At 38.1% G+C, this 27343-nt stretch overlaps 1 protein-coding gene across 5 annotated transcripts in view; it reads right to left on the reverse strand.

The window, feature by feature from the left end:
- Positions 1 to 27343, reverse strand: part of VEPH1 (ventricular zone expressed PH domain containing 1) — a 199281-nt gene that overhangs the window by 81800 nt on the left and 90138 nt on the right. For 4 of the 5 annotated variants that reach the window (XM_074190815.1, XM_074190816.1, XM_074190817.1 and 1 more), the window contains exons 7-9: positions 25005 to 25225; positions 7088 to 7303; positions 4827 to 5224 (exon numbers count right to left, since the gene is read on the reverse strand). In XM_074190815.1, coding sequence (XP_074046916.1) covers positions 4827 to 5224; positions 7088 to 7303; positions 25005 to 25225 — 835 coding nt within the window. Of the gene's footprint in view, positions 1 to 4826; positions 5225 to 7087; positions 7304 to 25004; positions 25226 to 27343 lie in introns of those variants that run through there. The other variant, XM_074190819.1, reaches the window with a different exon arrangement.

Below are 27343 nucleotides of genomic sequence, written 5' to 3' on the forward strand. Positions count from 1 at the left end.
ATGAGTTTAAGTGGCTTGCCCAAGGCCACACAGCTAGGTAATTATGAAGTGTCTGAGGTCAGATTTGAACTCAGGTCCTCATGACCCCAGGGCCGGTGCTCTATCTACTGTGCCACCTAACTGCCCCCAAGAATTAGCTTTTTAATGTCTCTGAACAACTAATAATAATCTCAACAGTCTACATTTATATAGTACTTTAAGGTTCACAAAAGACTTTACAAGTATCATCTTATTTTATCCTCCAAACAACTGGGAGAGACATTATTATTCCTGCGGACTTTGCATCTCCAACTGTTCAGTGAACATCTTGAATCAGATTGTCCGCTCATCAGGTCCACAACTGAACTCATTCTGTTTGACTCTCTTCCTGTTTTGTTCTTGTTGAGAGCACCCAGCGTTGAACCAGTCGCCGAGGCTTGGCACTCTGGTATCGTCCTTTATCCCCCACTTTCTCTCACTGCCTATATACCACCAGTGGCCAAGTCTTATCGTTTCTACTCATAAACCCTCTTTTCTTCTCTGAACTTTGATCACCTTGATGTGAGTTCTCTGCTCCTTATGCACAAACAATTGCAATAACCTGTTGGATAAGCTTGCCCCCATCTCTCCCCATTCCACTCCATCCTTCACTATCAAACTCACCTTCCTAAAATGTAGGTATAACCATGTTATTCCACTGTTTAACAAACTCCCATGGTTTCTTACTGCCTTTAGGATCAAATGAAGAATTGTCTGTTTGACATTTAAAGTCTTTCATTGTCTGGCCCCTTCTTATCTTTCCAGTCTTCTTACACTTTTCTCCCCTCCAAGGACTCAGATCCAGGACATGACTTTGTATTACCTGTCCTCATGATTACAAATTTCTCCCTCCTCATCTCTGCCTCCTGGCAAGTCTCATCCAAAATCTTTTTTTTTTTTTTTGCAAGGCAATGGGATTAAGTGGCTTGCCCAAGGCCACACAGCTAGGTAATTATTAAGTGTCTGAGGCTGGATTTGAACTCAGGTCCTCCTGACTCCAGGGCCGGTGCTCTATCCACTACGCCACCTAGCTGCCCCCAAAATCTATTTTGCAAGAATCCTTTTCTCTACAATTTGCAATCGATTCTCTTTTAATAGTTGTTTTCAAGTTATCTCCCCTCGTTAGATTGTAAGTTCAGGAATAGCAGGGACTGGTTTTTGCCTTTGTATCCTTAGTGCTAGCATAGAGATTGGTACACAGTTGGTGCTTAACAAATGCTAATTTTCTGATTTTCTGACCCTTGGCAAATCATTTCACCTCTCTGGGCCTCAGTGTCCTCACCCAAGAATCAATGGGGTAGGATGAGGTGACTTGGAGCATCCCTGCAGGTTCTAAGTCTAGGGTATTATTCCAAATTCATCACCTTCTCTGGGTCTCTTATGTGTATAATGAGGGGTTTAGAAGAGATAAACATCAAGGTGCTGTCTAACTTGGATTCCTATGAATATAACACTAAAGTGTTCCTACAACATTTATAGGAGAAAACCAAAAATATCAAGAAGAAAAAGATATTATCCAAAAATTGGTATAAATACAGCAGAGCCTTGCAATGATAATGTAATTCTTGTGTGGATTCAGCTATCACAAAAGCATGTCCAAAAAAGACAGTATCTTGGAAACATCTTTAAAAATTGTATATTTATTTAGGTGTCCCTAAAGTCTTAGTGCACATTTAAATTATTTAAAAACTTAAATCTTTTTTTTTTTTAGGTTTTTGCAAGGCAAATGGGGTTAAGTGGCTTGGCCAAGGCCACACAGCTAGGTCATTATTAAGTGTCTGAGATCGGATTTGAACCCAGGTACTCTTGACTCCAGGGCCGGTGCTTTATCCACTGCACCACCTAGCCACCCCCAAAACTTAAATCTTTACCAAGACTTTTGGGACACTGTATATTCTATTTCTTCAAAAAATGTCAAGGATTAGAAATTTCCCCTCCCCCCGCATGTCTCTGTCTGTGTGTGTGTGTGTGTGTGTGTGTGTATAATTATAGTTTTACAACTTCAGGTTTTACTCTAATATTGTTTACATTATTGAAGTTATAAATATTTTCCTGGTTCTGCTCACTTAAATGTCTTAAATGTCTTCCTATGTTTCTCTGAATTCTTCATTGTCATAATTTCTTACTAAACAATAATCGTAAATTCTTTTGCTCATTTGTTTAATCACTTGGTATCCATTTTTATTTCTACTCTTTGCTGCCAAAGAAAGTGTGATTGTGTTAGTTCTCCTTCCCAGCCCTCTCTCATTTTTCTGCATGATTCCAAATTGCTTTCAGAATGGTGGAACTAATTTATAGCTTCACCAACAGTATATGACTCTGCTTATCTTCCATCCTATATATATTATAGCCCATCCAATACCAACTATTCTCATCTTTTCTCATCTTTGACAAGTTTCTTGGTGATAGCAGGTGAAATCTCATAGGAGTTTTTGGGTTTATGTACATTTACACTTGCATTCGGTATACTTGTGATATGGGAATTTTTTCGGCAACTTTCCATTTTCTAATTTATTTAATAAATGCAATTTACATTTCTCTTGTTACTAGGGATCTTCACCAATATTCATGTGGTTTTTAGCTCTATTTCAGGATGACTTTGCTAACTAGCATCAAAGTAAATAAAATTGAATTTCTTAATTGGTATCTTTTCTTAATAACTTAACATTCTTTTGAGTGAGTCTCTTCCCTTTGGAAGAAAGAAGTAAAATCTTTGCATAGGAGAAATTGCAACAGACAGGAGATTGTTCACTAGTTTTTGGATAGAGGATTTTGTGTAATCCATGAAATATTAACAGCTTGTCCCATGTGTTTTCAGCACCGGTTCTCTTTCTGTAGAAAGATTTACAATGAATCACATCAATCTCCTTTTCCCTGCACATGTTCTATTCAAGGATTTTCCCAGTGACTTATTTGAAAAAGAAACTTCCAGGAAATTGCAATAGTATGAATGAATTCAAAATAGTGGCTAAAAAAATACTTGAGAAGTTTTCAGTTTTTGTTTGACAGGAAATATTTTGCATCAAAAAAATACTGTGCCTTTTTTAAAGGAAAAAAAATGATGGATTCATTCAATATTCCAGGCAAACCCTCCAGACATCTAGTTCACTCTCTTAACTCCCAATATAATTCACCAAAGTAGAAAGAAATATCATCCATTTTGACAACTAGGTGTTAGGAGCAGCTTCTCATGATTTTTCACAAATTCCCATAAGAAGCAAACCTTTCTGCTTGGTAGACATATTTTTGATTCTTTAGAAATAATTTTTTTAAAAAAACTAAAAATCAATATATCTATATCTATATTTTTACTTATATATTCATAAATATAGGGGCATAGTAGATAGACAAGAAGATTTGGCCTCAGGTCTGGCCCTTGCCTCATAGATATCTCGTATGATCTTGGGTAAATTCCCTAAAATTGGGGCACCCTGGGAAATGGTGAGACCCTAAACTGCAAAGAAAGTGTTGATCTGCCTTAGTAAAGGGAGTTTTCACATCTTGAATGAAGTTTTTTAAATTAGACACTTCATGGCACAGTGCTTAGATAATTGGGTTTCATTCCAGAAGAACTGAGTTCAAATTTGACCCTAGCCACATAATCATTGACAAGTCATGTCAGTCTTCTGAAACTTGGGGAATGCCTTAAGATGTATCATAGCTTATTTATTTTCTCCATCAAAAGGAGTTTCCACACTGGGAATTCCTCACCCCAGTGACTTCACATGCACTTGTGAATTTGCATTTAGATCAGCATTTTTTAAACTAGGGTCTATGAAATATATATGTATGTATCTTTCTGCTTAGCTACCTATCTAGTTTTCTATATTTATATATAAGATCTATGTAGATCAAAATATATCTTCAACATTTATACCTAAATATTTCTGTATTTATATAGATCTATATAGATAGCTATATTTAGATATGAACTATAAATATATATACAAACATGTTTATGGATATGTGAATATATAACTATATTTCAATATATTTAATTTTCTTTATAATCTTACTTACTATAAATTAAATTAAATTTCTGTGTATTTAAAAACCACACTGAGAAGGCATTCACAGATTTCATTAGACTAACTGCCAAAGAGGTCCATGACCCCCCAAAGATTTAGAACTCCTGAGTTAGAAGGATATGTATCTCATAATGGTTCTCTCACTTGATGTGATCCTGAGAGGTAGCTGAGATTAGTAAACTCAAATCAAAATAAGAAGATTCTTGATGGCACATATTTTTAGGTCACGGCAAACTATAGAATAGATTTATATATAAATAAAGATATATTTACATAAAAATGTTTAAGATATACTTAGATTTACATAGATATTATATATAGTTATAGATTTGATTAGACAAATAGACAGATAGATAGATGGATAGATAGATAGTCTGGGAGACACAATCTCAGAATCCCTATTTCTAATTTAAGGGATAGGATCATGGAGTCTCCAATCGCTGGACTGGATATATTATATATTTTTCCAAATGTGCAATAATACATAATTATTATTACTCCATGACTGAAAAGATGGGAATATGGTTATGGAACTTGCTGAATGAACAACTAAAAATTAATTATGAAGTTTGGGTAAAAATTATCAGAATAGCATAGTCTCACAGACATTGATTTGAAATACTGGAAGATAGGCAGAAGCTAAAAATTCATAAGGAAATACTTTCAACCTATCATATCCAAACACCCCAAAAGAGACAAGGTGACAATTTATAAGTTGACAAGATTGTGGTTTGAAAGCCCTCTGAAATTTCACAGATTTGAAAAATTCCAAATATTTACCTTCAATGATACACTGATCTGGGACTGGAATGCTCCTCCCAATTTCCATGACATATGCTTTCACTTTGTTGAGATTTTCCTTTAGGTGCAAATAGAGTTTATCCTGGTGTTCCACATGACTTTGTAAAGTCTCTGGTGTTTCTTTACCACCATTCTCTTTAACTGTTTCTGGCAAGCTCTCAGATTCTGTCCATTTACTACTTGGGTGTGAAATTGAAGAAATATCCAACTGTGATTCTTCAATATCTGCCTTAAACGGGGACTTGTAATTTTCTTGGCTAAGTGCATCTATCTCTGAAAAAGAGATGCTGGCCATTACATCTCCATTCTTAACATCTTGCTCATCGTCTGAATTTGTCTGCTTTAGATGGATTGCATGTAAAGCTAAACTCTTTGACCTACAATATAAAGAAAGGAAAAAATTAAAATATGATTTTAAAAAAAGAATCATTAAAGGCTGCCAAGTGAATTAAAAGATATTAAGATTGCAGCTTCTGGAATGAACCGTGATGCCTAGATTCGATAAAAGGTTGCTTTCAAAGTGAATCATCAAACAATAAAATCACCAAGTGAGGCATAGGAAAATCATTCATTGTATATAAGTGACTTGTGAAGATTTGGGTCATTAACAGCCTGGGAGGGGGGTATATTCAAAATCAAAGATCAATAGACCTAAAATATTTCTACATTTTGAGAATCTGAATTTTTTTTGGTGAATGTCCCCCCCCCCCCGCCTTAGGTTATAAGCCATTCTGTCACTCACTTGAGTTTTAAGAGTTGCTAAGGTCACTGATTTCATCCCCCCACCCCCACCCCATAGCCAAGCTGGTGATAGGACTCTCTCAACTTAGCTAAGGCTGATCAGAAGACAACAGCCCATGACCAGTTCCATTCTCTAAGCTATTCCGCCTTGGTGAGCCCTTATGACATTCATTCTCTGCTGCTATAGTTTTCACCAGTTCAGGGTCACCTTCATATCACAATAATCGAATGGAAGAGGAATGGAGACTTAAAGACTCATATGTGGATATGTTCATGTCTATTTAAAAATAAAATAAAATTTTATCAAAGCTCCACACCACAAACTTTCCTCTCCCAGATGATGATGTTTGTTCTTTGTTCTTAAAGAAGACCCTGGCATAGGGAGGTGAAGCTGTGACAAGCACATGAATTGGATTTGAATGAGGGGGTTCTCTGCTAGGTTACTAGTCTCACTTTCTTCTTCAGAGCCATCAGGATCCAATGTCCAGATATGAACTACGATGACTGGAGAGGCCCTGGATGCAAGGCAGATTTGCCCAAGGTCACACAACTAGTAAGTGCCTGAGGCTGGATTTGAACTCCTGTCCTCCTGACTTCAAGGCAAGTGTCCATTGTGCCACTAGCTGCCTCTCCTAGATAATAATCCCTTTAAAAAAAGAATTAAAAAAGGTCCAAAGCAATAATGGTTAAGTAAAAGTAATCAATAGACTGAAAAAGTTTGGTATTGTTTGAATTATCTTATTCCTATAGACTTCCACCATCTGTATTCTTAATACTTTTAATGAATTTAGATGGCGTGACCACATAGAACATATAAAACCATTTTTTTATTAAAGATTTTTTTATTTTGAGTTTTACAATTTTCCCCCAATCTTACTTCCCTCCCCACTCCCCACAGAGAGCAATTTGCCAGTCTTTACATTGTTTCTATGGTATACATTGATCCAAATTGAGTGTGATGAGAGAAATCTATAAAGACATTTTAATAAATGTTCCCTGATTATTGGATCATAGACCCAGAGCAAGAAGAGATCTCAGAGTCCACTTAGTCCAATCCTCTCATTTTATTTTTTTATTATTTTTAAAATTTTATTTAAGGCAATGGGGTTAAGTGACTTGCCCAAGGTCACACAGCTAGGTAATTATTAAGTGTCTTGAGGTTGCATTTGAACTTGGTCCTCCTGACTCCAGGGCCAGTACTTTATCCACTGCCCACCCATTTACCCCCCCCCATCCTCTCATTTTAAAGATTAAAGATTAAATTGAATTTCATTTTCCTTTTTTTTTTCCTCCAATGAGACAATGCATGCTGAGTACTCTTTACAAACCTTAGATGCTAGCAATTGGTTATCACAACCATCATCAAGAAAGACACCAAATAATTCAGGAATTAAATTTATGATAGCCAACAATAGTAGCTGTTTAGACTATTTCCATAACACTGAGAAAAATCTTTATTACAAAACTGATGAGAAATCTGAAGTTTACGGGTGACCAACCTGTTAAATCTCATATCTTTTCTTTCTTCCTTTGACACTTGACTTAGACTATATCTTCGAACAGAGCCAGAAGGACTGTTCTCTCCATTTATTTTTTCTTCAAAAGCCTGTATCTTAACTTGTAGTTTTTCGTCCTCTTTATTTCCATTAGTTGCAGCAGATTCGAGATCTTCCAATGGTTCTTCCACAGGTTCCTTCTCAGGTTCACTTTCCTTTCTAAAGGAACACAAATAAGTAAGTTAAAAGCTCTTACTCCAACCTTTGGGGAGGATTGGTATTTTCTCTTTAACTCCTTTTCGTATTGAATGATAAATTTTGTTCAGAAAAATATTTTTTAAAGTATGTCTATTCACTTCATTTTAAAACTATATTTGTTAAGTGTCTTCTTGGTACCAGTTCCAAACCCTGGCAATGCTACAAAGATAAAAACGAAATCTCTAGGAGTTTATTACAGGGGATAAAACATGTATAAAAATGGCTATAATAAGAGTATTCACAAAGGAATAAAATGGAATTCAGGGGGGGACACAAGCTAACCACCTTGAAGTATGTGCTTTTGAAGAATCCAGGAGCAAATATTTATTAAGCATCTCCTGACCCCAGGCACCCTCAATGACAGGGTTTCTGTTTGGAAAGAGTGGACAGGGATTCTACAACAGGGACAAATTTACATGGCAGAGGCATGAGAGATGATAAGGAAAAACTAAGCTAATTGTCATTTCTATAGTATCTGATGGTTTACAAAGTACTCAAGTTAACTTTGATCCTCACAATAGCCCTGGAGGGTTGTTGTTTGGCCTTCATTCTCAAGGAAGACCACAGCATCAGGGAGGTGATGCCATGACATACACATGGATTGGATTTGAGTGAGGGGGGCTGTGCTAAGTCATCAGTCTCACTGTCTCCTCTGGAGCCATCTGGGTCCAGTGGTCCGATATGAATCAGGATGACTGGAGATGACCCTGGATGGGAGGCAGTCAGGGTGAGGTGACTTGACCAAGGTCACAGTACTCATTAGAGCCAAGTGTCTGAGGTGGGATTTGAACTCAAGTCCTCATGACTCCAGGGCTGATGTTCTGTCCACTGTACCACCTAGCTACCCCCTAATCCTCTCATTTTAAAGGTTAAAGATGAAATTGCATTTCATTTTCTCTTTTTTTCTTCCAATGAGACAATGCATACTGAGTACTCTTTACAAGCCTTAGATGCTCGTAATTGCTTATCACCACCATCGTGGAGATAACCCCTATTATCATCCCTTTTTCTGAAGAAGAACATGAAATCCAAAGATGTAGAGTGACTTGCCTAGGGTCACACAGTAAATGTCAAAGTCAGGTATTCTGAACTTCAAGTTACACATCTTATATGATCTAACTGTCTTTGTATTAGATAGTTAGGATCAAAGCAAGCTAATCTCAAGTGTACATTGGGTCATTTATTGATTCCTTAATTCATTTCTTCAATATTTATTTCATGCCTACTAAATCCAAGGCCCTTTGGATTAAGGGGTTTTTTCTTTTCTTTTCTTTTTAATTTTAATTTTATTTTAAGACAACGGGGTTAACTGACTTGTCCAAGGTCTGTGACACAGCTAGGCAATTATAAGTATCCAAGGCTCAGGTCCTCCTGACTCCGGGGCCGGTGCTTTAACCACTAAGCCACCTAGCTGCCCCAAGGGGTTTTTCAAATTGCATAAGATGGTACAATCTCTGGCCTTGGGCTCAGGAGAATGGGAATTCAAATATGGCCTCAGACACTGGACACTTACTAGCTGAATGATCTTGGGCAAGTCACTTAACCCTGATTACCTCGCATCCAGGACCATCTCCAGTATTCCTGATCCATATCTGGCCATGGGACTCAGATGATTCTGGAGGAGAATGTGAGGCTGGGGACTTTGCACAGTGCCCCCCCCCCCAAATCCAATTCATGTGCTTGTCATGACATCACCTTCCTTATGTCAGAGTCTTCTTGAATAATGAAGGACAAACATCATCATCATCATCAAGACATAATTATGGCATCCCTAGGGCATGGACTTAACAGCTGGTCAAACATTCTGGAAGCTGTTTCCTGTTTGGCCAGGCTGCCTACAGTACTAATACATTTCCCCCCTTTCTCTTCGCCTCCCCAAGAGGTGACAAAAACAGAAATATTCATGACCAGGGGTAGGTAGGCAGAATGCTCTCCCACTGGACACATTTGCACAGAGTTGGCAAACATTCACTTAAGGCCATGGCCCTGGGAAGATCTGGAAACTGTTAATGATAAATAGCTCAATGGATGAATTCAATGGTGAGTTTTCCTTTGGGAGTCTTTCATGAGCTATCTCATTCATGGAATGTTTAAGTATTGTGTGCTATGCATCATGATAGACACTGCAAAGCTTCAACGATAACAGGCACAATGGACCCTGCCCTCAAGGAGCTTGCATTCTATTAGAGGGACTTAGCACAAAATAGATGCAGAAAATTCACATGGCAAGGTAAAAGGAAAAATCTTCTCATATAGAGTAAAGGGCTCCCAGAGATCTGAACTCCCATTCGTGTTGGAGCTCATGATGAACGCCTTGTTACATTCCCAATACCATTAGTAACAGCAGGAGCATAAATAGATGGAATTACATGGCCTCAATGTTTTCTCCTACTAGTTTAGGGGGAGGCTTTTAAGTTCATATTTCATCTTCTCTTTTGAGAATTTTTATTAAATCTTCTCTGTAGGAGGGGAAGAAACCAAAGACAAGGGGAAAAAAATCTTTAAAAATACCAAAACATCTAAAAAAAATTTTTATAAACATGGAAAACACCTAAAAACATCTTTATAAACACAGAAGACACCTAAAATCACCTAAAAAGGGTTACTAAGAAAGGATAAGAAACGAATGAATTTTCTGCTAACTTTTATTAGGGTCGAGTATATATGTATTTAAGGCAATTTTTTTTATTTTTTTCATTTTTTTTTTTAGTTTTTTTGCAAGGCAATGGGGTTAAGTGGCTTGCCCAAGGCCACACAGCTAGGTAATTATGAAGTGTCTGAGGCTGGATTTGAACTCAGGTCCTCCTGACTCCAGGGCCAGTGCTCTATTCACTGCGCCACCTAGCCACCCCTAAGGCATTTTTGATAAGGGTATTCGTGGGAAACAGATTCATTTGTCATGACAAAAACATGATCGAATGTTTGCTATCTCTGATTCTTTTTCCTCAATCTGTCTTCCTCACTCGCATTCTCTCCCTGTCACTCTCTCTCTCTCTCCCTCCCTCTCTTATACCCACCCATTTGCTGTCTACCTCTCTACTATTTATCTATCTTATAATCTCTATGTAGTTGGTTATTTACTGTCTGTACCACTAATTCTTTCAACAGTTCCCCATGGGATCCCATTTTAGATAAATACTAATTTGTTCATGAGATAGAATTAGAACTCTGATCTCATTCATATGGAGAGCTCTCAATGAAGAAATCCTCTCCATAAATGTAGGTTGTTGCATTTTATTGTTTGAGAGCTCTTTGAGGTATTGAGGAGTTTCCACCAGGATCAGACAATGATTATGTGTCCAAGTCAGTTTTCTGACTCTGAAGCTAGCTTTCCTTCCATTATACCAGGTGGGCTCTTCATTTGTCTATTGCCTTCTTAAACTATGGCACTCACAACTCATCCAAATATTTCAATTATGCTTTTAATTATGTCCCTGAGACAATCCAAAAGTGAAATCTATGACCATGGTTTTTTAAATGACTATCTAATGTACAGAATGTAAAAAAAGTGAGGTACCTCCACCACCCCCTCCAATGCCTACAAGTCAGATGTCAGGTATTATGGGAAGATTTAAATTATATGAGTTGTGAGTCAGAACAAGAAGTGCTTATAATGTGGACTTAAAGTTTGTTGATTTTTTCCCCCAAGTTCCAAGTTATAATAAAAATTACAGGAATATTAAAGCTGAAGAGAACATTTTTCTTCCACCAGATTTCATTGGGCCAATGACTAATCTGTGTTTTATATAACCATTAGCTTCAAATATCTCATTATTCATAGAATTTCTACTTTTCATATCTCAAAGACTGCTTTAAAAAACTTCTCCTATCCTATATATTGTGGAATTATAGAAGAAACTATAAACAACTCAAGATCCCCAAGCTCCCCTCACTCCTTCCCCATGAGAATGCAAAATGAAACACATCTTGAGCAAAAAGCACTGTCTTTCCAAGCCCCTTTCTTGGAATTCCCTGGATTCATCAGAACAGGAAAGACCAACACAGCCAACCCTATGCAGCTCCTGCAAGAGAAGCTGAGAGAGGCCTCTACAAGTTCATCCATTGCTACATTTTTTATTCAGTCAGCACCAAAAGCACCTTAAGAGTTGTAGGAGGTGGTTGACTCCTAGGAAGTTTTCAAGCAGAGGCTGAATAACCTCTGGGACAAAAGAGAGTCCTGTTCAGTAGGAGACAATAAATTATCTTTGAGATAGAGAGATGGGGCTAGACAGGCAGATGGCAGGACAGGTAATTGGGTAGACAGATTGACAGTAGCTGCTAGCCAGCCAGCTGCTAACTAGGGGATAGAATCAATAACAGGAGGTGGACAGAGAACAGATAGCTCACTAGCTCATTAGACAGATAATAAGGTAGATGAATAGTAGGTAAGTAGACAGATGGGTGAATAGGTGATGGATAGATAGTAGAGAGACAAAGCTACAACCAGAAATAAAGAACATTCTATTATTTCCTTACTTGACTTACCAATATGTTGACTTTCCTACTATTATTTTTTTCAAAAACATGTATACTTGACCCTAATAAAAATTGGTATAAAGGTCATTTGTTGTTGGTCTTTTCTTTTCTTTTCTTTTCTTTTCTTTTCTTTTCTTTTCTTTTCTTTTCTTTTCTTTTCTTTTCTTTTCTTTTCTTTTCTTTTCTTTTCTTTTCTCTTTTCTCTCTTCCCTTCCCTTCCCTTCCCTTCCCTTCCCTTCCCTTCCCTTCCCTTCCCTTCCCTTCCCTTCCCTTCCCTTCCCTTCCCTTCCCTTCCCTTCCCTTCCCTTCCCTTCCCTTCTTTCCTTCCCTTCCCTTCTCTTCCCTTCTCTTCCCTTCTCTTTTCTTCTCTTTTCTTTTCTTTTCTTCTCTTTTCTTTTCTTTCTTTTTTTTACAAGGCAAATTGGGTTAAATGACTTGCCCAAGTTCACATAGCTAGGTAATTATTAAGTGTCTGAGGCTGGATTTGAACTCAAGTCCTCCTGACTCCAGGGCCAGTGCTCTATTCACTGTGCCATCTAGCCACCCCTCAATGTTTTCTTAATAATTTTTTAGGTGTTTATTACTTTTAAAATATTTTTCCATGCTTTTGGTATCTTCCCCTTCTTCAAGCACCAACTCCTCAGCACTCTTCATAATTATATTACTTCCAGCATGAAATTAATCTCCTTTTTGTAACCTTATTCCCATTTTTGGTTCTCTTTAATTCTATTTTATCTCCTCTATCAGTATAACAGGAATTCTAACATTAGAGACCAAGTACAGTGCTTTTACCATCCTTGATAGTGAAAACAAACTGCTATAAAATCTGTGCAGATCTTTTCCATCATTTCTTTGCTGTTTTCCTTTCATTTTCATCCTTAGATGTCCTTGGAATGACTGCCTAACTTGATCTTTTGCCAAATGTGTTTTAAATTGATTTCAATTTCCTTTGCTTCTCTCTGAATTATGAAGTAATACTGCTTATAATTGTTATCATCCTTCTCCATAAGATTTTACAAATGAATTTATCTGTTTTTATTTGGCAAGTGAGTCAAGTCTTTGCTGAGTAACATGATTTTTAAGCTGTTTTAGTTTCTTTGTTATGAACATAGCTTAACTTTTACATCACTTAAACTTTCATCAATTATACTCCTTTCTACTGTCTATTACTCATTTTTTATTATCATCAACTTTTAAAAATAGGACAGGATTAAGTTATTTCAATTTCGAATGCTATGGTCTCACTTTTTTTTAGCTTTATGTTTCTAGCTTTTGTTCTAAGAAGTTAGTTATCTAATTATACACAGATTGATTCAGGGAAGATTCATCAATGATTTTTACCTATTTCTTACAAATATGATCAATTTAATTTTCTGTGACATTATTTGATACGCACCATGTCAATCCTTACTTGAATATGGTGTAAAGACAGAAAGTGTATGTGTAGTTTACAAGTGTTTCAAGTCTCTGATCTATGTTTTCTCAATTTAAAAAAAAATTAAATTTATGGCAATGGGGTTAAGTGACTTGCCCAAGGTCACACAGGTAGGTAATTATTAAGTGTCTGAGGCTGCATTTGAACTCAGGTACTCCTGATTCCAGGGCTGGTGCTTTATCTGATGCACCACCTAGCTGCCCCTTGTATGCTCAGTTTTTAAAAATATATTTCTCACCATCTTCAACTCTTCCCACCTTTGTATTTAATTTAGCAAATATCAGGGTATATTTTGATTTAATTTGATTACTCATATCAAAATCCTCATAAAAATTTAACTACTGCGTTACTCTCTGAAATCCTGTTGAAGCATAAACTTATTTTTAGAGGACTTTGGGCAAATGTTTGTAATAGCTTTGCAGTAGAAGATGATCAAATGTCCCACGAAATTATGTATGTTGTTGTATTTTGATATATGATAAAAATCAACTTTGTTGACTTCTTTCTTTGCCTTTCCAAAGAAAATCTGTCAGTCACATTTCCATTTGACTGTATTCTCCTTTTTCCTGTTTCTTTAAAACAAAATATAAACATTGATATGATTCTGTCTCTCTCATCAGAGGCATTCTACTCTTGACCATTCAACCAAGATCTCACATTTTTAGTGTCAACATCCAACTTCAAATTTATAGATGACCTAAGAACTGTGAATTGGAGCTCTCTGCTGTTATCACTATCAGAGGCAAATGGAACTGCAGAGAACTGAGAACCATTTTGTGTTTCTCCTAGTGTAAAGAGTCACTATGTTCTAAGAATTAACTAGGAAGTGACTATCGTATAGGTGATGTGACTTTCTCTACTAGAGAGAATGTGGGCTCAATCCGTTGGCTATGACTGAAATTGTCTTTCCAGTTTCTAGCTACACATTCAAACTGCTGATAATATGATAAAATTTATTCTGTGTTTTGTTCTTTGCACGCTGTAGAAACATAACACACATCTATTTTAAGATGAATGAATGTTGATCAGAATAAGGCCAAGCAAGGACAGCTTTAAGGCCCTTAGAATTAGGTACATGGCTCTTTAAAACCAAGAATCACCTCCATGATGAAGCATTAGAGTCATTTTGTGGGGATGTGATTTCATGAGCCTATGATATGAAAACTTTGATGCTAGAAATAGTATAGAAAGATAAAATTCTTCACATTTTAAGACAGATGCTCTTCTCCAGAAACTGATGAGTGTTATTTCCTAGACTAACTCTCTTACCAAAAGTGCTACTTGAGACATTGTAGAGTTGCTGGTTTGCATTATATCCCTGCCACTTTCTTATCCTTGACTCAAAGGTTTAATGACAGGCCAGTACATAAAGTCCAGATACTCTGAGACTAACACAAGAGAAATTAAGAGGTGCGACTTTATTTGTCGCCAATCCCTCCAACTCTGCTTCTTTCTAGTCCTTATGGAGAACTGAGCCTCTAGAGAGGAAGTAGGGAAGGGCTGCCATTCAGCCTTGGGTATTGGGAAGGACAAAGAGGATGCAGACTGGTCCTCACCACAATCATCATTCCACTCCCTCTTGCTTCTTTGTTCTGTCTTGAAAATAAGGATATGGGAGGGGAAGCAGCAGCATCTTTGGAAGAAAGCTTCTCGAAGTCAACCCAACCCTCCTTTCACACTTCCACCAAAAGGAAATGAATCTTCATTTGAAGGGTTGGGGGGAATCATGGAAAGGACGGAGAAGAGGTGAAGGGACGATGGATGTTATTTCTTTTCCATTTGTCAGATTCAAATCCAGAGGTAACTTTATAGAGATGTTTGCCAGTACTCTGTAATCCCCTAAATATTAACTTGGCCTCAGCTCACCACATTAGGGGAGGCTCATATGATTTCCAGGCTGGATGGTTTTTGATCTTGGCTGCCAAAGGCAGGTTTTTAAAAACATCTCTAGGGATGCCCATGGGGAGGCTTCATTACCTCCTACTTGGGTAAGCCCAGGCTCCCCTTAATAACAAATTGTCCTATTGGCAAGAAGCAAATCTCACGATGTAAGGAAGATGAGACTGTAAACCTCATAGGGGATCAGAAGATTGACAGACTTTTTAAAAGGATCCTTAAATCAAAGAAAAACAGCATTAGGTAATGTTTGGAAACTTTGGCTTGGGGTCCTATTTGGAGCATGACTTCTTACACTGGTAAACTTTCAGATAATACTATGTTTGGGAAGCACTTTGCAGCTCACAAAGTATGTTCACATAGATTCTCAATCCTATCTTCCTTCCAATCGAATGCATTTTCTCAGTTTTAACCATCCTTGCTAAATGCTTCTAAATTTGTATTATCTGCAAAGCTTAGAAGCTATCATCTTTATTCAAATCATTGCTAGAGTGATACAAATTTACTCCACATCCAATAGGAATGTAATTTTGAATGAATGATTACTGGACATGATAAGATCAAGGACGGAGCTTTCAAGTACTTAGAACTAGATGAAGAAGAGCAAGACCCATTGTGGACTCTTATGAAGGAAGGTCATCACTAAGAACTGGATTGAGTTTCTTAAGAACTAATCAGGGAAAGCCAGTCTCATTTCCCCTTATTATGAGGTTTCTAGACTAGAAAAAGACTGGAATTCCATGGATAGTGAAGCTCTCTGGTTTATCGGAGCAATTAACAAAGACTTACAACATTCTTGTCCTCAAAATGAAGAACCAAAAACTAGAGCAACAGTGGCCTCAGGACTTCTGGGACCTTCCACAGATCATTTAGGGACTTCACAAGATGTAAACTATTTCAAAAGAGTATGAAATTTTAATTTCTAATATGGTATGTCTTGAGAGACATAAACAAAAGGTCTTTGGAGGTTACTCCAAATTTTTCATTTTAATAGTATAAAGTATAATAGTATAAACCAAAAAGTTTGAGAACTTCCAAGTTAGATGACAGTAGCTGGTTTTTAGTTGTGTTTTTCTTTTTTGGGGGATCTATCTGATTGACTGGAAACAAAGGGTATTTGATTAACAGTTCATATAAGCTTAGGAGAAGGTATCTAATGGAGTGCCATAAGGCTCTTCAATTGTTTTCCAGAAAATTGGATAAAGGCAAAGCTAGCATACCAAAGTTATGAATGCTATGAAATTAGAAAAGATAATTAATGAAGGTAAAAGGAATGAATGTCAATGTGGATAATGGACTGAAACTTACTTTGTTATGCCAAAGAACTGTGATTTTATTGTTGGTACTGGTAACTTTTGAGAGATGCCTTGCTTAATAGACCTGAAGTCGATTTGATGGCTAGCCTCAGCTATGCTATAATTCATTTATTTCTCCAACACAGACTTAGTGTCCACTTGTGAGTTCCTACTCAACAATCTTTTCAGGATGATAGGACCCACCAGAGTTAGTATTGTGTTGGCAGAAACTTTGAGGACTCAGCATGCCACAGCATGATGAGGGATGGGAGCAAGGACTGAGAGAAGAAACTGAAGCTAAAAGGTTAAATTGAATAGGAACAAAGGCCAAATTCTGCCCTTAGAATCAGTGTCACAAGAAAAAATTATGGGAGAGATGATGGTGAGAAAGTAGCTTGTCTAGAAAATAACAGGGAGCTCAAATGGACGATGAGCTCCATAAGAGTTAGCAGTGTTATGTGGGAGTTCAAAAAGCTTTTCCTGTTGGGTTGATGAATAGATGTGTCTAGTGAACATATATAGACTCAATGAAAGGGGAACGTGCCATTGGACTCACTCCTAGGCAAAATACTTTTTTGGGACTGATGATTGGAATATTCCAGGGGCAGGTGATGAAGATGATGGACTAGAAACCGTGCTGTTTGAAGATTCAGTGAAGTAATTATAGGCATTTCATTTTTACAAAGGAAGACTCAGGAGAGATGAGAACCATGGTCAAAGATCTGAGGAGGTATCATGAAGAAGGGAGGAGCTGTGCTTGGACCTCAGTAAACAGAGGGCCCAGAGAGACGAGATTTCACTTTAATGTTAATACAATCATTGTATTAATGAGATCTTCCCGAAACTAGAATGGGATGACTATATATTAGATTTCTGATTGGATGACCATTTGTTGGAGATGATATAAATCAAATTAATAATGTGGGTAGGGAATGGACTGGATTGGCCCTAAGGTCTCTTACAACTCAACTTCCATGGATTAATTATTCCATGAAATCAATTATTTCTCAAGCTCGATCTCCTTGATGACCAGGAATACAATGCTTGATTGGATTTATATTCTCAATATGGAGTACACTAGCTTGGCAAATTGTAAACCACCATCGCCATCCTTACCACCCCCTAACATTTAATGGGTCAGATAAACAAAAACTAGAGAGACAGGAGGTAATAGGACAAATCATCAGAGCTACCTTGATCAATATTGCTCCTTAGACCCTGATGGAGGCAACCCAGGACCCTGAGCCTTGGGAATAACTATGTTTGCAGCCCAGTGTCTTTAGCCATCATCTTGGTAAGCTCTCCTTGTGGAGACTAAGCCTGGAAACAACTCTAACATTCCTCAAGGTGTTGGGTTCAATGTCAGGGTTCAAATCCAGAACCAGACACTTACTAGCTATGTGACCCTGGACAAGTTACTTAACCTTTCGCTCAGTTTTCCTCAACTATAAAATGATAATAATAGTACCTACCTCCTGGGATTTTTGTAAGAATTAAATGAGATAATGTTTGTAAAATATAGCACAGGGCCTGCACATAGCAGGTACTTAAGAAATTCTCATTTCTTTCCTTTTTTCCTTCCTTCCTTCTTTCTTTCTTTTCTTTCTTTTTGTTTTTTTTAGGTTTTTGCAAGGTGATGGGGTTAAATGGCTTGCCCAAGGCCACACAGCTAGGTAATTATTAAGTGTCTGAGACCGGATTTGAACCCAGGTATTCCTGACTCCAGGGCTGGTGCTTATCCACTGTGCTGCCTAGCCACCCCTCTTTCTTTCTTTCTTTCTTTCTTTCTTTCTTTCTTTCTTTCTTTCTTTCTTTCTTTCTTTCTTCCTTCCTTCCTTCCTTCCTTCCTTCCTTCCTTCCTTCCTTCCTTTCTTTCTCTCTTTCTTTCTTTCTCTTTTTCTTTCTTTCTTTCCTTCTTTCCCTCCTTCCCTCCCTCCCTCCCTTCCTTCCTTCCTTCCTTCCTTCCTTCCTTCCTTCCTTCCTTCCTTCCTTCCTTCCTTCCTTCCTTCCTTCTTTCCTTCCTATAGACATAGAGGCTAAAATTCCAGAATTTTAATTTCTCACTATCAAAATCTTTGACATTGCTGAAACTTTCCCAAGTGTTGTCCCTACCCTCCATAGTCCTAAGCCAGTAGAATGGAGCTTCCTGAGAGCAGGAACCATCTTTACATTTCTATTTTATTCCCACTTCGAAGCACAGTGGTTTACATGTTGTAAATGTCTAATAAATAGTTAAAGTTAATAAACAGTTCATTTCTTCACTATATGATTTTTTCCTTCAGAATTCCTGACTTTTTTAAGAGACTTCTTGAAGAGGTCTTTCTTAATCTCTATAACTATGGAAGGCTTTCCCTTGAAGATTTTCTTCAATTTTCTTTGTATAATATATGTGTCTACTTAGGTATATGTTGTAATATTCATTAGCCTGTAAGCTCCTTGAGAGCAGGAACTATTGTTTTTGTCTTTTGTTATATTCCTAGCCTTTAGCACAATCTCTGTCACATAGTAGGTGCTTAATATACTTATTAATCTGTTGATTCTTTCCCCTTCCTAAATGACTAATTAGTAGTTTATATAGCACACTTCATCTATAGTTTTTGAGAATGGATTTCATGGAATTAGAAGTCTTGTAGTCTTATCCTTTCAGATAGCATCTCTACGGTTCCTGAGTTAGATTACATCTATTGTATTGTGCTCAGTTATGGACATTATAGTTTAGAAGAATGGTGATAAATTGGAGAATGGCCACCAAATGGGGATGTACATGGGGGAAGTGCCTTGAGTGTCTACCATACTACATGAAGAGTCTAGATAAAAAGGAACCTAGACTAGAAAAGAGAAGACTTAGATGTTGGAAAGAAGAAAAGAGAAGGATGAGAGAAAGGGAATGAGTATTTATACAGTGCCTACTATGTGTCAGACATGATGTTAGGTGTTTTACAAGTATTAATCAAGACCGCCATAGGTTTCTTCAAGTATTTGAGAGGTTGCCATAATTTGCCTGGGTCTGCTTCAGCTCAGAGATCAAAATTAGGAGCAAGGAATAAGTTTCAAAAAGCCAAATTTCATCTCACTATCTGGAAAGAACTTCCAAACAAGGAAAGTGAACAAGCTGACTCAGGAAGTAGTAGGCTCCTCCTTATCGAAGATCTTCAAGCAAAGATCTATTAGGCAAGCTGTGGAATGGATCCCTGGGCTGGTAAACCTTGGCCCAAATGGCCACTGAGATGCTAAGATTCTGGGCAACCATGGGTTCAGTCTTGGAATTCAGACAATCAAAATGAAAGGTAATAAGGTAAATGTTATTTTTTTAAAGTAATATAGCATTGAATAATCAAAATGCTTTTATTTCATAGGTCAAATCATAGCCCAAACACTCTGACAATGCTATAATTTGCCTGCTCCTACTTCAAATTGGTATTGCAATCCTGCCATCGTTCAGTATGGAGCAAAAAAATGGCTCATTTGGGTCATTTACCAGGGTGGGATCTGGTTGTTTTTCTGGCTGGTCATAGCCTCTCACTCTTTCATTTCTTGCTGCTAAATGAATTCCTGAGATACCTTTACAGCTCTTCAGATCATCATAAATGTTGCTTAAAAGGAGGAAAAAATGGTTGAGTAAATGAGCAACAGATGGAACATAAATGGTGCCACATGTCAGAATTAACCTCTTCAGGAGAGATAGGAACAAAAGCGCTACGATTCTATTCTGACACTGTACTTGGATTATGAACAATGACCATGACTCAGAAACAAAAGAGAGAGATACAATTCAGTCTTTAAGTGTCATTTTTATAAAAATGACCCACATGAGACTCCTCTGGATAAAACAAAAACACAACCTTCCTTGTTCTTAAAACCCTGGTTTCATTCTTAAACATCACTTTAATAGGAGGATAGTCTGCCAGAATAGGGGAGAAATACTAAGGTAGTGTCACATGTTTTTAATTAGAATTTGGAACAAGCTCATGTAAAGTTTCTTACTCCAATAGTTGTTCTGAAAGAGTCAATTTTTCTTTGTATAAACCCACCATTCCCAGAAGAAAGAAAGAACACTCCAGAATACTCTTAAGACATCATTTCTATGCCAAGGTAGAGATAAGCACTAAGTAGTTACTGAATAGAAATGCTTTCATTATGTGCTGATATTTGTCCTTCATTCTTGAAGACCAAGACATCAGGGAGGTGATACCATGACAAATATATGAATTGGATTTGAGTGTGAGCGGGTCCTATGCTAGAGCAACACTTTCTCCATCAGAGTCATCTGGGTGCAGTGACCAGACATGAATCATATGACCGGAGATAGTCCTGGATGTGGGGCATAGTTAGTATCTGAGGTTGGATTTGAACTCAGGACCTGATTTCAGGGCCAGTGCTCTACCCATTGCACCATCTAGTTATCCAGTATGTGCTAGAGATTAAGAGGATAGCAAGAAGGAACATATGAGGTAGGCTGATCCGTGAAGTCTTTATGCATAGAATGGTTATAGTGATAGGCTTTGAAAAAGAGAATTCAAATAAATGGAAAGGAGGGGAAAGGGCCAATCGTGAGTTTAAAGGATTGAGTAACTGCACTAAAGAGGATACTCAAAGGTCATCAATTAAATCTACTTCCTGACTCATCTATGGTAAATCCAAATATAGATTAGGCCCAGAAGGGACCCAATATCCAATAGTGAATCCTTTGGCTAAATGTCTAGGGTCCCCCAAAAGCAGCTGTGGTGTTGCTCCGAATGTAGCTGATCTTAAGCTCACAGACTTTAGTAAGAGTAGGTCCCAAATATCTTAAGACTCATATTTTGTTGCTAATTCTTACTTTCATTCCCCTAATCTTTGTTAAAGTAATATTATAAAATTATCTTTATAGACTTATATTAAGAATGTATACATGATGATGAGGTTGACCAGAGTTAGTTCAATGTTTGGGAGGCTCTGAAGCAATGTGGCGAAGAGGAGATATAATTTGCCTGCCAAACTGAAGGCCTCCAGACCTGTTTGACTGACCTCATTGTTGTATGTACATGAAACCTGGACATTCTGCCATGCCAGGAAACTGAATCACTTCCATTTGAATTGATTTGGGAAGGTTCTGAAGATCACCGGGCAGGGGAAGGTATCAGACACTGAGGTCCTTTCTTGAACTGAACTGCCAAACAACCAGACTCTACTGGAGTAGCAACTTCAACGTGTTGGCTGTGTTGCTCAAATGCCAAATGTATATTTGCCTGAAAGGCTATTTTACAGAGAACTCACATAGAAGTCATATGAAGCCAGGAAACTCTAAAGAACTTTGGAATTGATTGGACATGAGAACATGAAGACACTGGCCATGAATGGTCCAGCGTTGTGTGTCCACCTCAAAGAAGGTGCTGTGGTCTATGAGGAAAGCACAATTGCCGTAGCTTAAAAGAAATGTGAGCTGGGCAAATTTTCCACTCCAAATATTCATAAGGACTATTTGTGCCTCTCCTGTGGTAGAGTCTTCTGAGAGTGTATTGATTGGATCAGCTTCAGTCAGACATATTGTTCCCTGACCCCAACATAGTGATGTCATTTTGGTGCTCTTTGAGAAGGAAGGAAAACAAACAACTAATTAGGTCACTGGAAGGACAAATACTGAAGCTGAAGCTTAGCCACACAATGAGAAGACAGGACTCATTTTAAAAGACCATGATGCTGGAAAGATCAAAGGCAGAAAGGAGAAGGGGATGGCAAAGGATGAGGTAGATAGTCATGGAAACAATGACCATGAGCTTGGACAGACTTTGAGAGATAGTGGACTATAGAAGTAAAGCCATGCTATGGGCCATGCCTGCACAAATGAACAACTATTGTCTTCATTTTTTTCCCCAATTAACTTCTTACATCTTTCATTTGCTATGACTATGGTTTGACTATCCGTTATTTCAGGATTGGCTCCGAAAATGTTTTTTTTTGATCTAGCTGAGGATTTAAGAAGTCTTCCTTTAATCATTTTATTAGGCTTTAAATCTATCATTGAATATTTATTCATCTTCATCCCCAATCAATTCTTTTTCTTATAGCTTTGAAAGTTTCTGTCTAAGACTTTCTTTGTTGCTCATGATTTCCTCCTCCATTATTCTGATAGAGACCTGGCACATCTTTCCACAAATACTACTTTATCATTGACTCTTCCACATGGGCCTATTTATTGTCAGTCTTTTTGACATCATAATGGATTTGGTAAAGATGCTTTGGATATCCTCCCTCTGTCTGCTCAGCCAACCTGAGTGGTTGCCAGGGACTCAGGTGCCTCTTCACCAGCTCTGAATGCCCAGGCAAGCAGACCAATCATTAGGACTGAATAGAATAGTCATGGCCAGAATACCATAATCTATGGATCGCATTCTTAATCCTTGGCACATTCATTTCTTTTAACCCATAATGACAATTATGGCCCTTTAGTTTCTTCTGAATAGATGTCAAAATCTAATATACTTTGTTAGTCTTTCCTAATAATTAGTTTTTGTTCATTAGTTGTATGGCCTTACTAAATGATTTCCAAAATTGAAGAGAAGAAAATACAAGCTCGGTCTTTGGATGCATTTAATAAAAACTGTCCAATTTATTCATAATGATTTGGCACACTGGGGCTCCTGTCTGCTTTGGTTTTTCATTCTCTCTTGGATGCTAATTATTTTTTCTTTCACTGCTCTTGGAGTTTTGGCCTCTGGTCTCAAATCTTGCCTACTGAGCTGTGTGTTAGATTTGTAAATTGGGGGACATCTGTTTTGAATTTAATCATTTTTCATTTTCTCTCATGCCCTTTTCACTTATTAATTTCTACTTTAATTGTTTGACTCTGACCTCTTGCTGCATGTTTCAGACAATAACCTAGAGAACTCTTAGTTTGGGGGACAGCGAAATTAGGGAAGCCAAAAGTTAACAACAATGGCCATTCAGAGAGAAGATGCTGCTCTAGGAACCATAGCAACCAATACAGATAAAGATGAGCAGTTAATAAGAGAGACTCACTGTTGCCTGTCTGCCTGCACTAATATCTGGGGGTTCCCACCACAGGCTCTCAATAGGTCAAAAGAACAATAAGAGAAAGGAGAAAGGATTGAGCTAACTGAAATCACTTATGGGGAAGGAAAGAGGGCTCAGGCATCTGCATTCTCATAATCTTTTCCCTCTCCCTTCTGCTTGCCTTTCTTTAGAAAGGGTGGGGGAATAGTAGCAATGGGAACAGAAACTAAGACTTTTTCTCATGTGTGTAGCTTTACTGGTGAGATTTTCTCTTTCCTTCCTTCATTTCTTTCTTTCTTTTCTCTTTCTCTTCTCCCTTGCCTTGCCTTTTTCCTTCCCTCCCCTCCCCTCCCCTCAGTTAAATCTCATCTTAGACAATCAGCAGTCGAAGTATGGGCAAGTCACCATCTCTCTGACCCTCAGCAGCCTCAGCTTTAAATGCTCATAATAGCAGCACTACCTTCAAGGGCACATTTTGATGGGGAATAGGAAGTAAGTTTGGAAACCCAGGAAGGGCTCCTAGGGCTTCAAACAAAGAAGGCAGTCGTGATTCCCAAATGAAACCAGGTATATAAAGTATTCCATTAAAAACCTTGCCTATTACTCTCTCTGAATTGGCCTGTGAAGCATTTCTGTGAAATCATTGTAGCTGGGGTTTACTATTGAGAAGTGGTTCATCTGTTATTAAAATGCCCCTGATGCATTTGGGGGATGTAAAGAATTGGAGGCACTCTTCTCAACTCTCAGGAAGAAGGCAAGTTTGGATAACATTTACTGCTTCTCCCAAGTATTTTCTCACAAACTTGGTCAACATAGATTCTGTCTCTTAGCCTTCTGACGGCAGGGCTTTAGCAGAGGAAGCTGAAAGAATTAGACCTGGACCTGAATGAAGCTTAATCTTTCTTCTCTGGTGCACATGCCAATCACCAGGAGGCAGCCATCAGCCTAAGGACTGTGCCCAGAATGCCAAATGACCTTCCACATAATGGACCCTCTCACAATCCATGGGGAGGCTGCAGTGTGAGTTAGAGACCATCTCCCTGAAAAGAAGCAACATGAAAATTGTGTAAAAACTTAGGGGGGCCTACTTGACTTCCGAGGAGCACGTGCTAGAGGGAGCAAACTTCTTGGAAGTTAATCTTGCATCCTGGGGAGGCCTTCACAAGATATCCTTAACCAGGTCTGGAAAATTCTAGAATAAAAAACTTAATGTCTTTTGAGGAAGAATGCAATTATTGTCTGAAACTTCATATGTTCAGCCAAGAGCATGATGAACAAAGAAAAGGAGCATCTGTCATCATTCTTCAACCAAAGAAGATGAAGTTGGGGAGGGGGGGATGCTTGTAGCATCTACCTCACAGAGGTGGTTGGAAGTGGCCCCTGCAGGGCTTTTATTTTAGCCTATGCAGTCTTGGACAAAAATTGTTATTCTGTGGCAGGAGGCAGAAATTACAATTTCTGGAAGCATGTGTACCTAAATGAGGTGTTTTATGGTTGAACTCATTCCCCATTCAAAGGCCAATGTAGCCATGGACCTAGAACTGAAAATGGGACAACAGCCATTTACCTCCTTCTTTGGGTGTTGTCGCTGTCCAGGTGTCGAATGAGAAGCTTGGCAATGGCAGTGAAGCTGTTACTCATCCGGTAGATATCTCTGCTTTGAGACCCCAGGATGGTAGAGAAGGTGTCGGTGAGATTCTTAATCTCCAATAAGAGAAGGTGGTGAAAGGAATGCTCCATATTAGCGAGCTGGTCTACCAGGTAGGTCAGACAGGTTCTCGCGCTCTCCTGCCAAGGACAACAGGGAGAAGGCCACATTTTGTTCATTCGGAGAATTCTAGAACCAACACGTAGCATATTCCTTAGGAAATTAGGTCCAAATGGACTGAACGATGAGGAGGCTAAGTCATCATTTCAAGTTACAGGCCATCTCGGATTATTAGTTTCCTGGCCTTGCTATCTCCAATTTCTTCTTCCACATCCCTCCAAAAAATTTTGGATACTATAGTTAGAAATTTTCTTAGACCAATACTTTTAATTTTTTTTGGAATAAGAAATAGCTCTCTGGTGGGGGTGAGGGGAAGGAGAGGAATATAGGAGGAAATTAAGGTTAAACAAAATATATTAATAAAATTTTCTTCAAATCAAAAACAATTCTTTAGGACTATTTTTTATTTTCTTTATGGCTATTAGCTCTGAACTGAAGACATAATGGAAGAAAATGTTTACTCAATTAATTCATCATGTCTATCCTTTAACAATAAAGAAACTTTATAAATTTTCTACTACATAAAGTCAAAGCCTCTCTGTCTGGATTTTTTAGACACTTTTGGTCCAATTCTTTTTTTTTTTTTTTTTTTTTTTTTTTTTAGTTTTTGCAAGGCAATGGGGTTAAGTGGCTTGCCCAAGGCCACACAGCTAGGTAATTATTAAGTGTCTGAGGCTGGATTTGAATTCAAGTACTCCTGACTCCAGGGCCGGTTCTCTATCTATTGCACCACCTAGCCACCCATTTGGGTCCAATTCTTGCCAATACATAGACAAATGGAGATCCATTTGTGTATGTGTCTGTCTATCTATCTATCTATCTATCTATCTATCTATCTATCTATATCTTTATCTCCAAATATTTACACATAACCACACCCACCTACACACATACAGGATATATATAGGTATATATTTGTATATGAATCTTTTCTGTTAAAATTGCTTCTTCTTTTCTCATATGCATGTATACACAGTGTGCTATTGTCATGCTACCTCTCCCCTTTATATCTTTGCCCATAGTGACTCCCAAGTCCTTAAGCTCTCTCCCACCTTTTCCTCCCTCTTTAAATCCAGTCCTTCTTTCAAGGTCCAGTTAAAGTTAGGGAGGTCATGCCCAGAGAGGACCTCCTGCTGTAGAATCAGAGACTCTGAGAAGTGGAGACTGTCTAGGACAAACTACTCCAAATGAAGAACTCCCTCTACAATACAATTAATGAGTTGTCATTAAGATTCAGGTGGGGTGAGGGAGGACTGGCCATCTCAGGAGGTAGCCTGTTCTACTTTGAGAAAATGGTTTTCCTTCCTTTTTGAAGATCATGACAACAGGGAGGTGATGCTATGACAAGCACATCAATTGGATTTGAGTGAAGGAGGCTGTAGTAAGTCCCCAGCCTCCCTTTCTCCTCCAGAGCCACCTGAATCCAGTGGCCAGATGTGAATCAGGACAGCTGGAGATGGTCCTGGATGCAAGGCAAGCAGGGTGAAGTGACTCACTCAAGGTCACACAGCTAGTAAGAGTCAAGTGTCTGAGACTCGATTCGAACTCCTGTCCTCCTGCCTCCAAGGTCAGTGCTCTATCCATTGAGCCACCTAGCTGATAGGGCTACTATGTAGGTTAAATTTGTCTTTTTGCAACTTGAATAAATATTTGTGGAATGAATGAACGCATGCATGTATCTCCTTGTATTCATTGTTCCTTCTTCTGTCCTTGGGGGCCAAGCAAAGAAAGTCTCATCTCTCTTTCACATAATGGCCCTTCAAATATTTGAAGGCACCTACTACACATTCCCCTGAATCATCTCTTCAGCATAAATAGCCCTAGTTTTGTCCATCTATTTATTATTTTATTTTATTTTAGGTTTTTTCAAGGCAATAGAGTTAAGTGGTTTGCCCAAGTCCACACAGCTAGGTAATTATTAAGTGTCTGAGACCAGATTTGAACCCAGGTACTCCTGACTCCAGGGCTGGTGCTCTATCCACTGTGCCACCTAGCCACCCCTACTGTCCATCTGTTTAAATGACATCTTTATGAAGTTTCTCACACAACTTGATTATATACTCTGGCCTCTTGTTTTGCTTTTCCTAGTAAGAGACCAGAGAAATTATTTTTCTTATACTCTTATTTTATCTTTTAGG

This window comes from Macrotis lagotis, chromosome 6 (genome assembly GCF_037893015.1).
Source record: "Macrotis lagotis isolate mMagLag1 chromosome 6, bilby.v1.9.chrom.fasta, whole genome shotgun sequence".
Taxonomy (NCBI): Eukaryota; Metazoa; Chordata; class Mammalia; order Peramelemorphia; family Peramelidae; genus Macrotis; species Macrotis lagotis.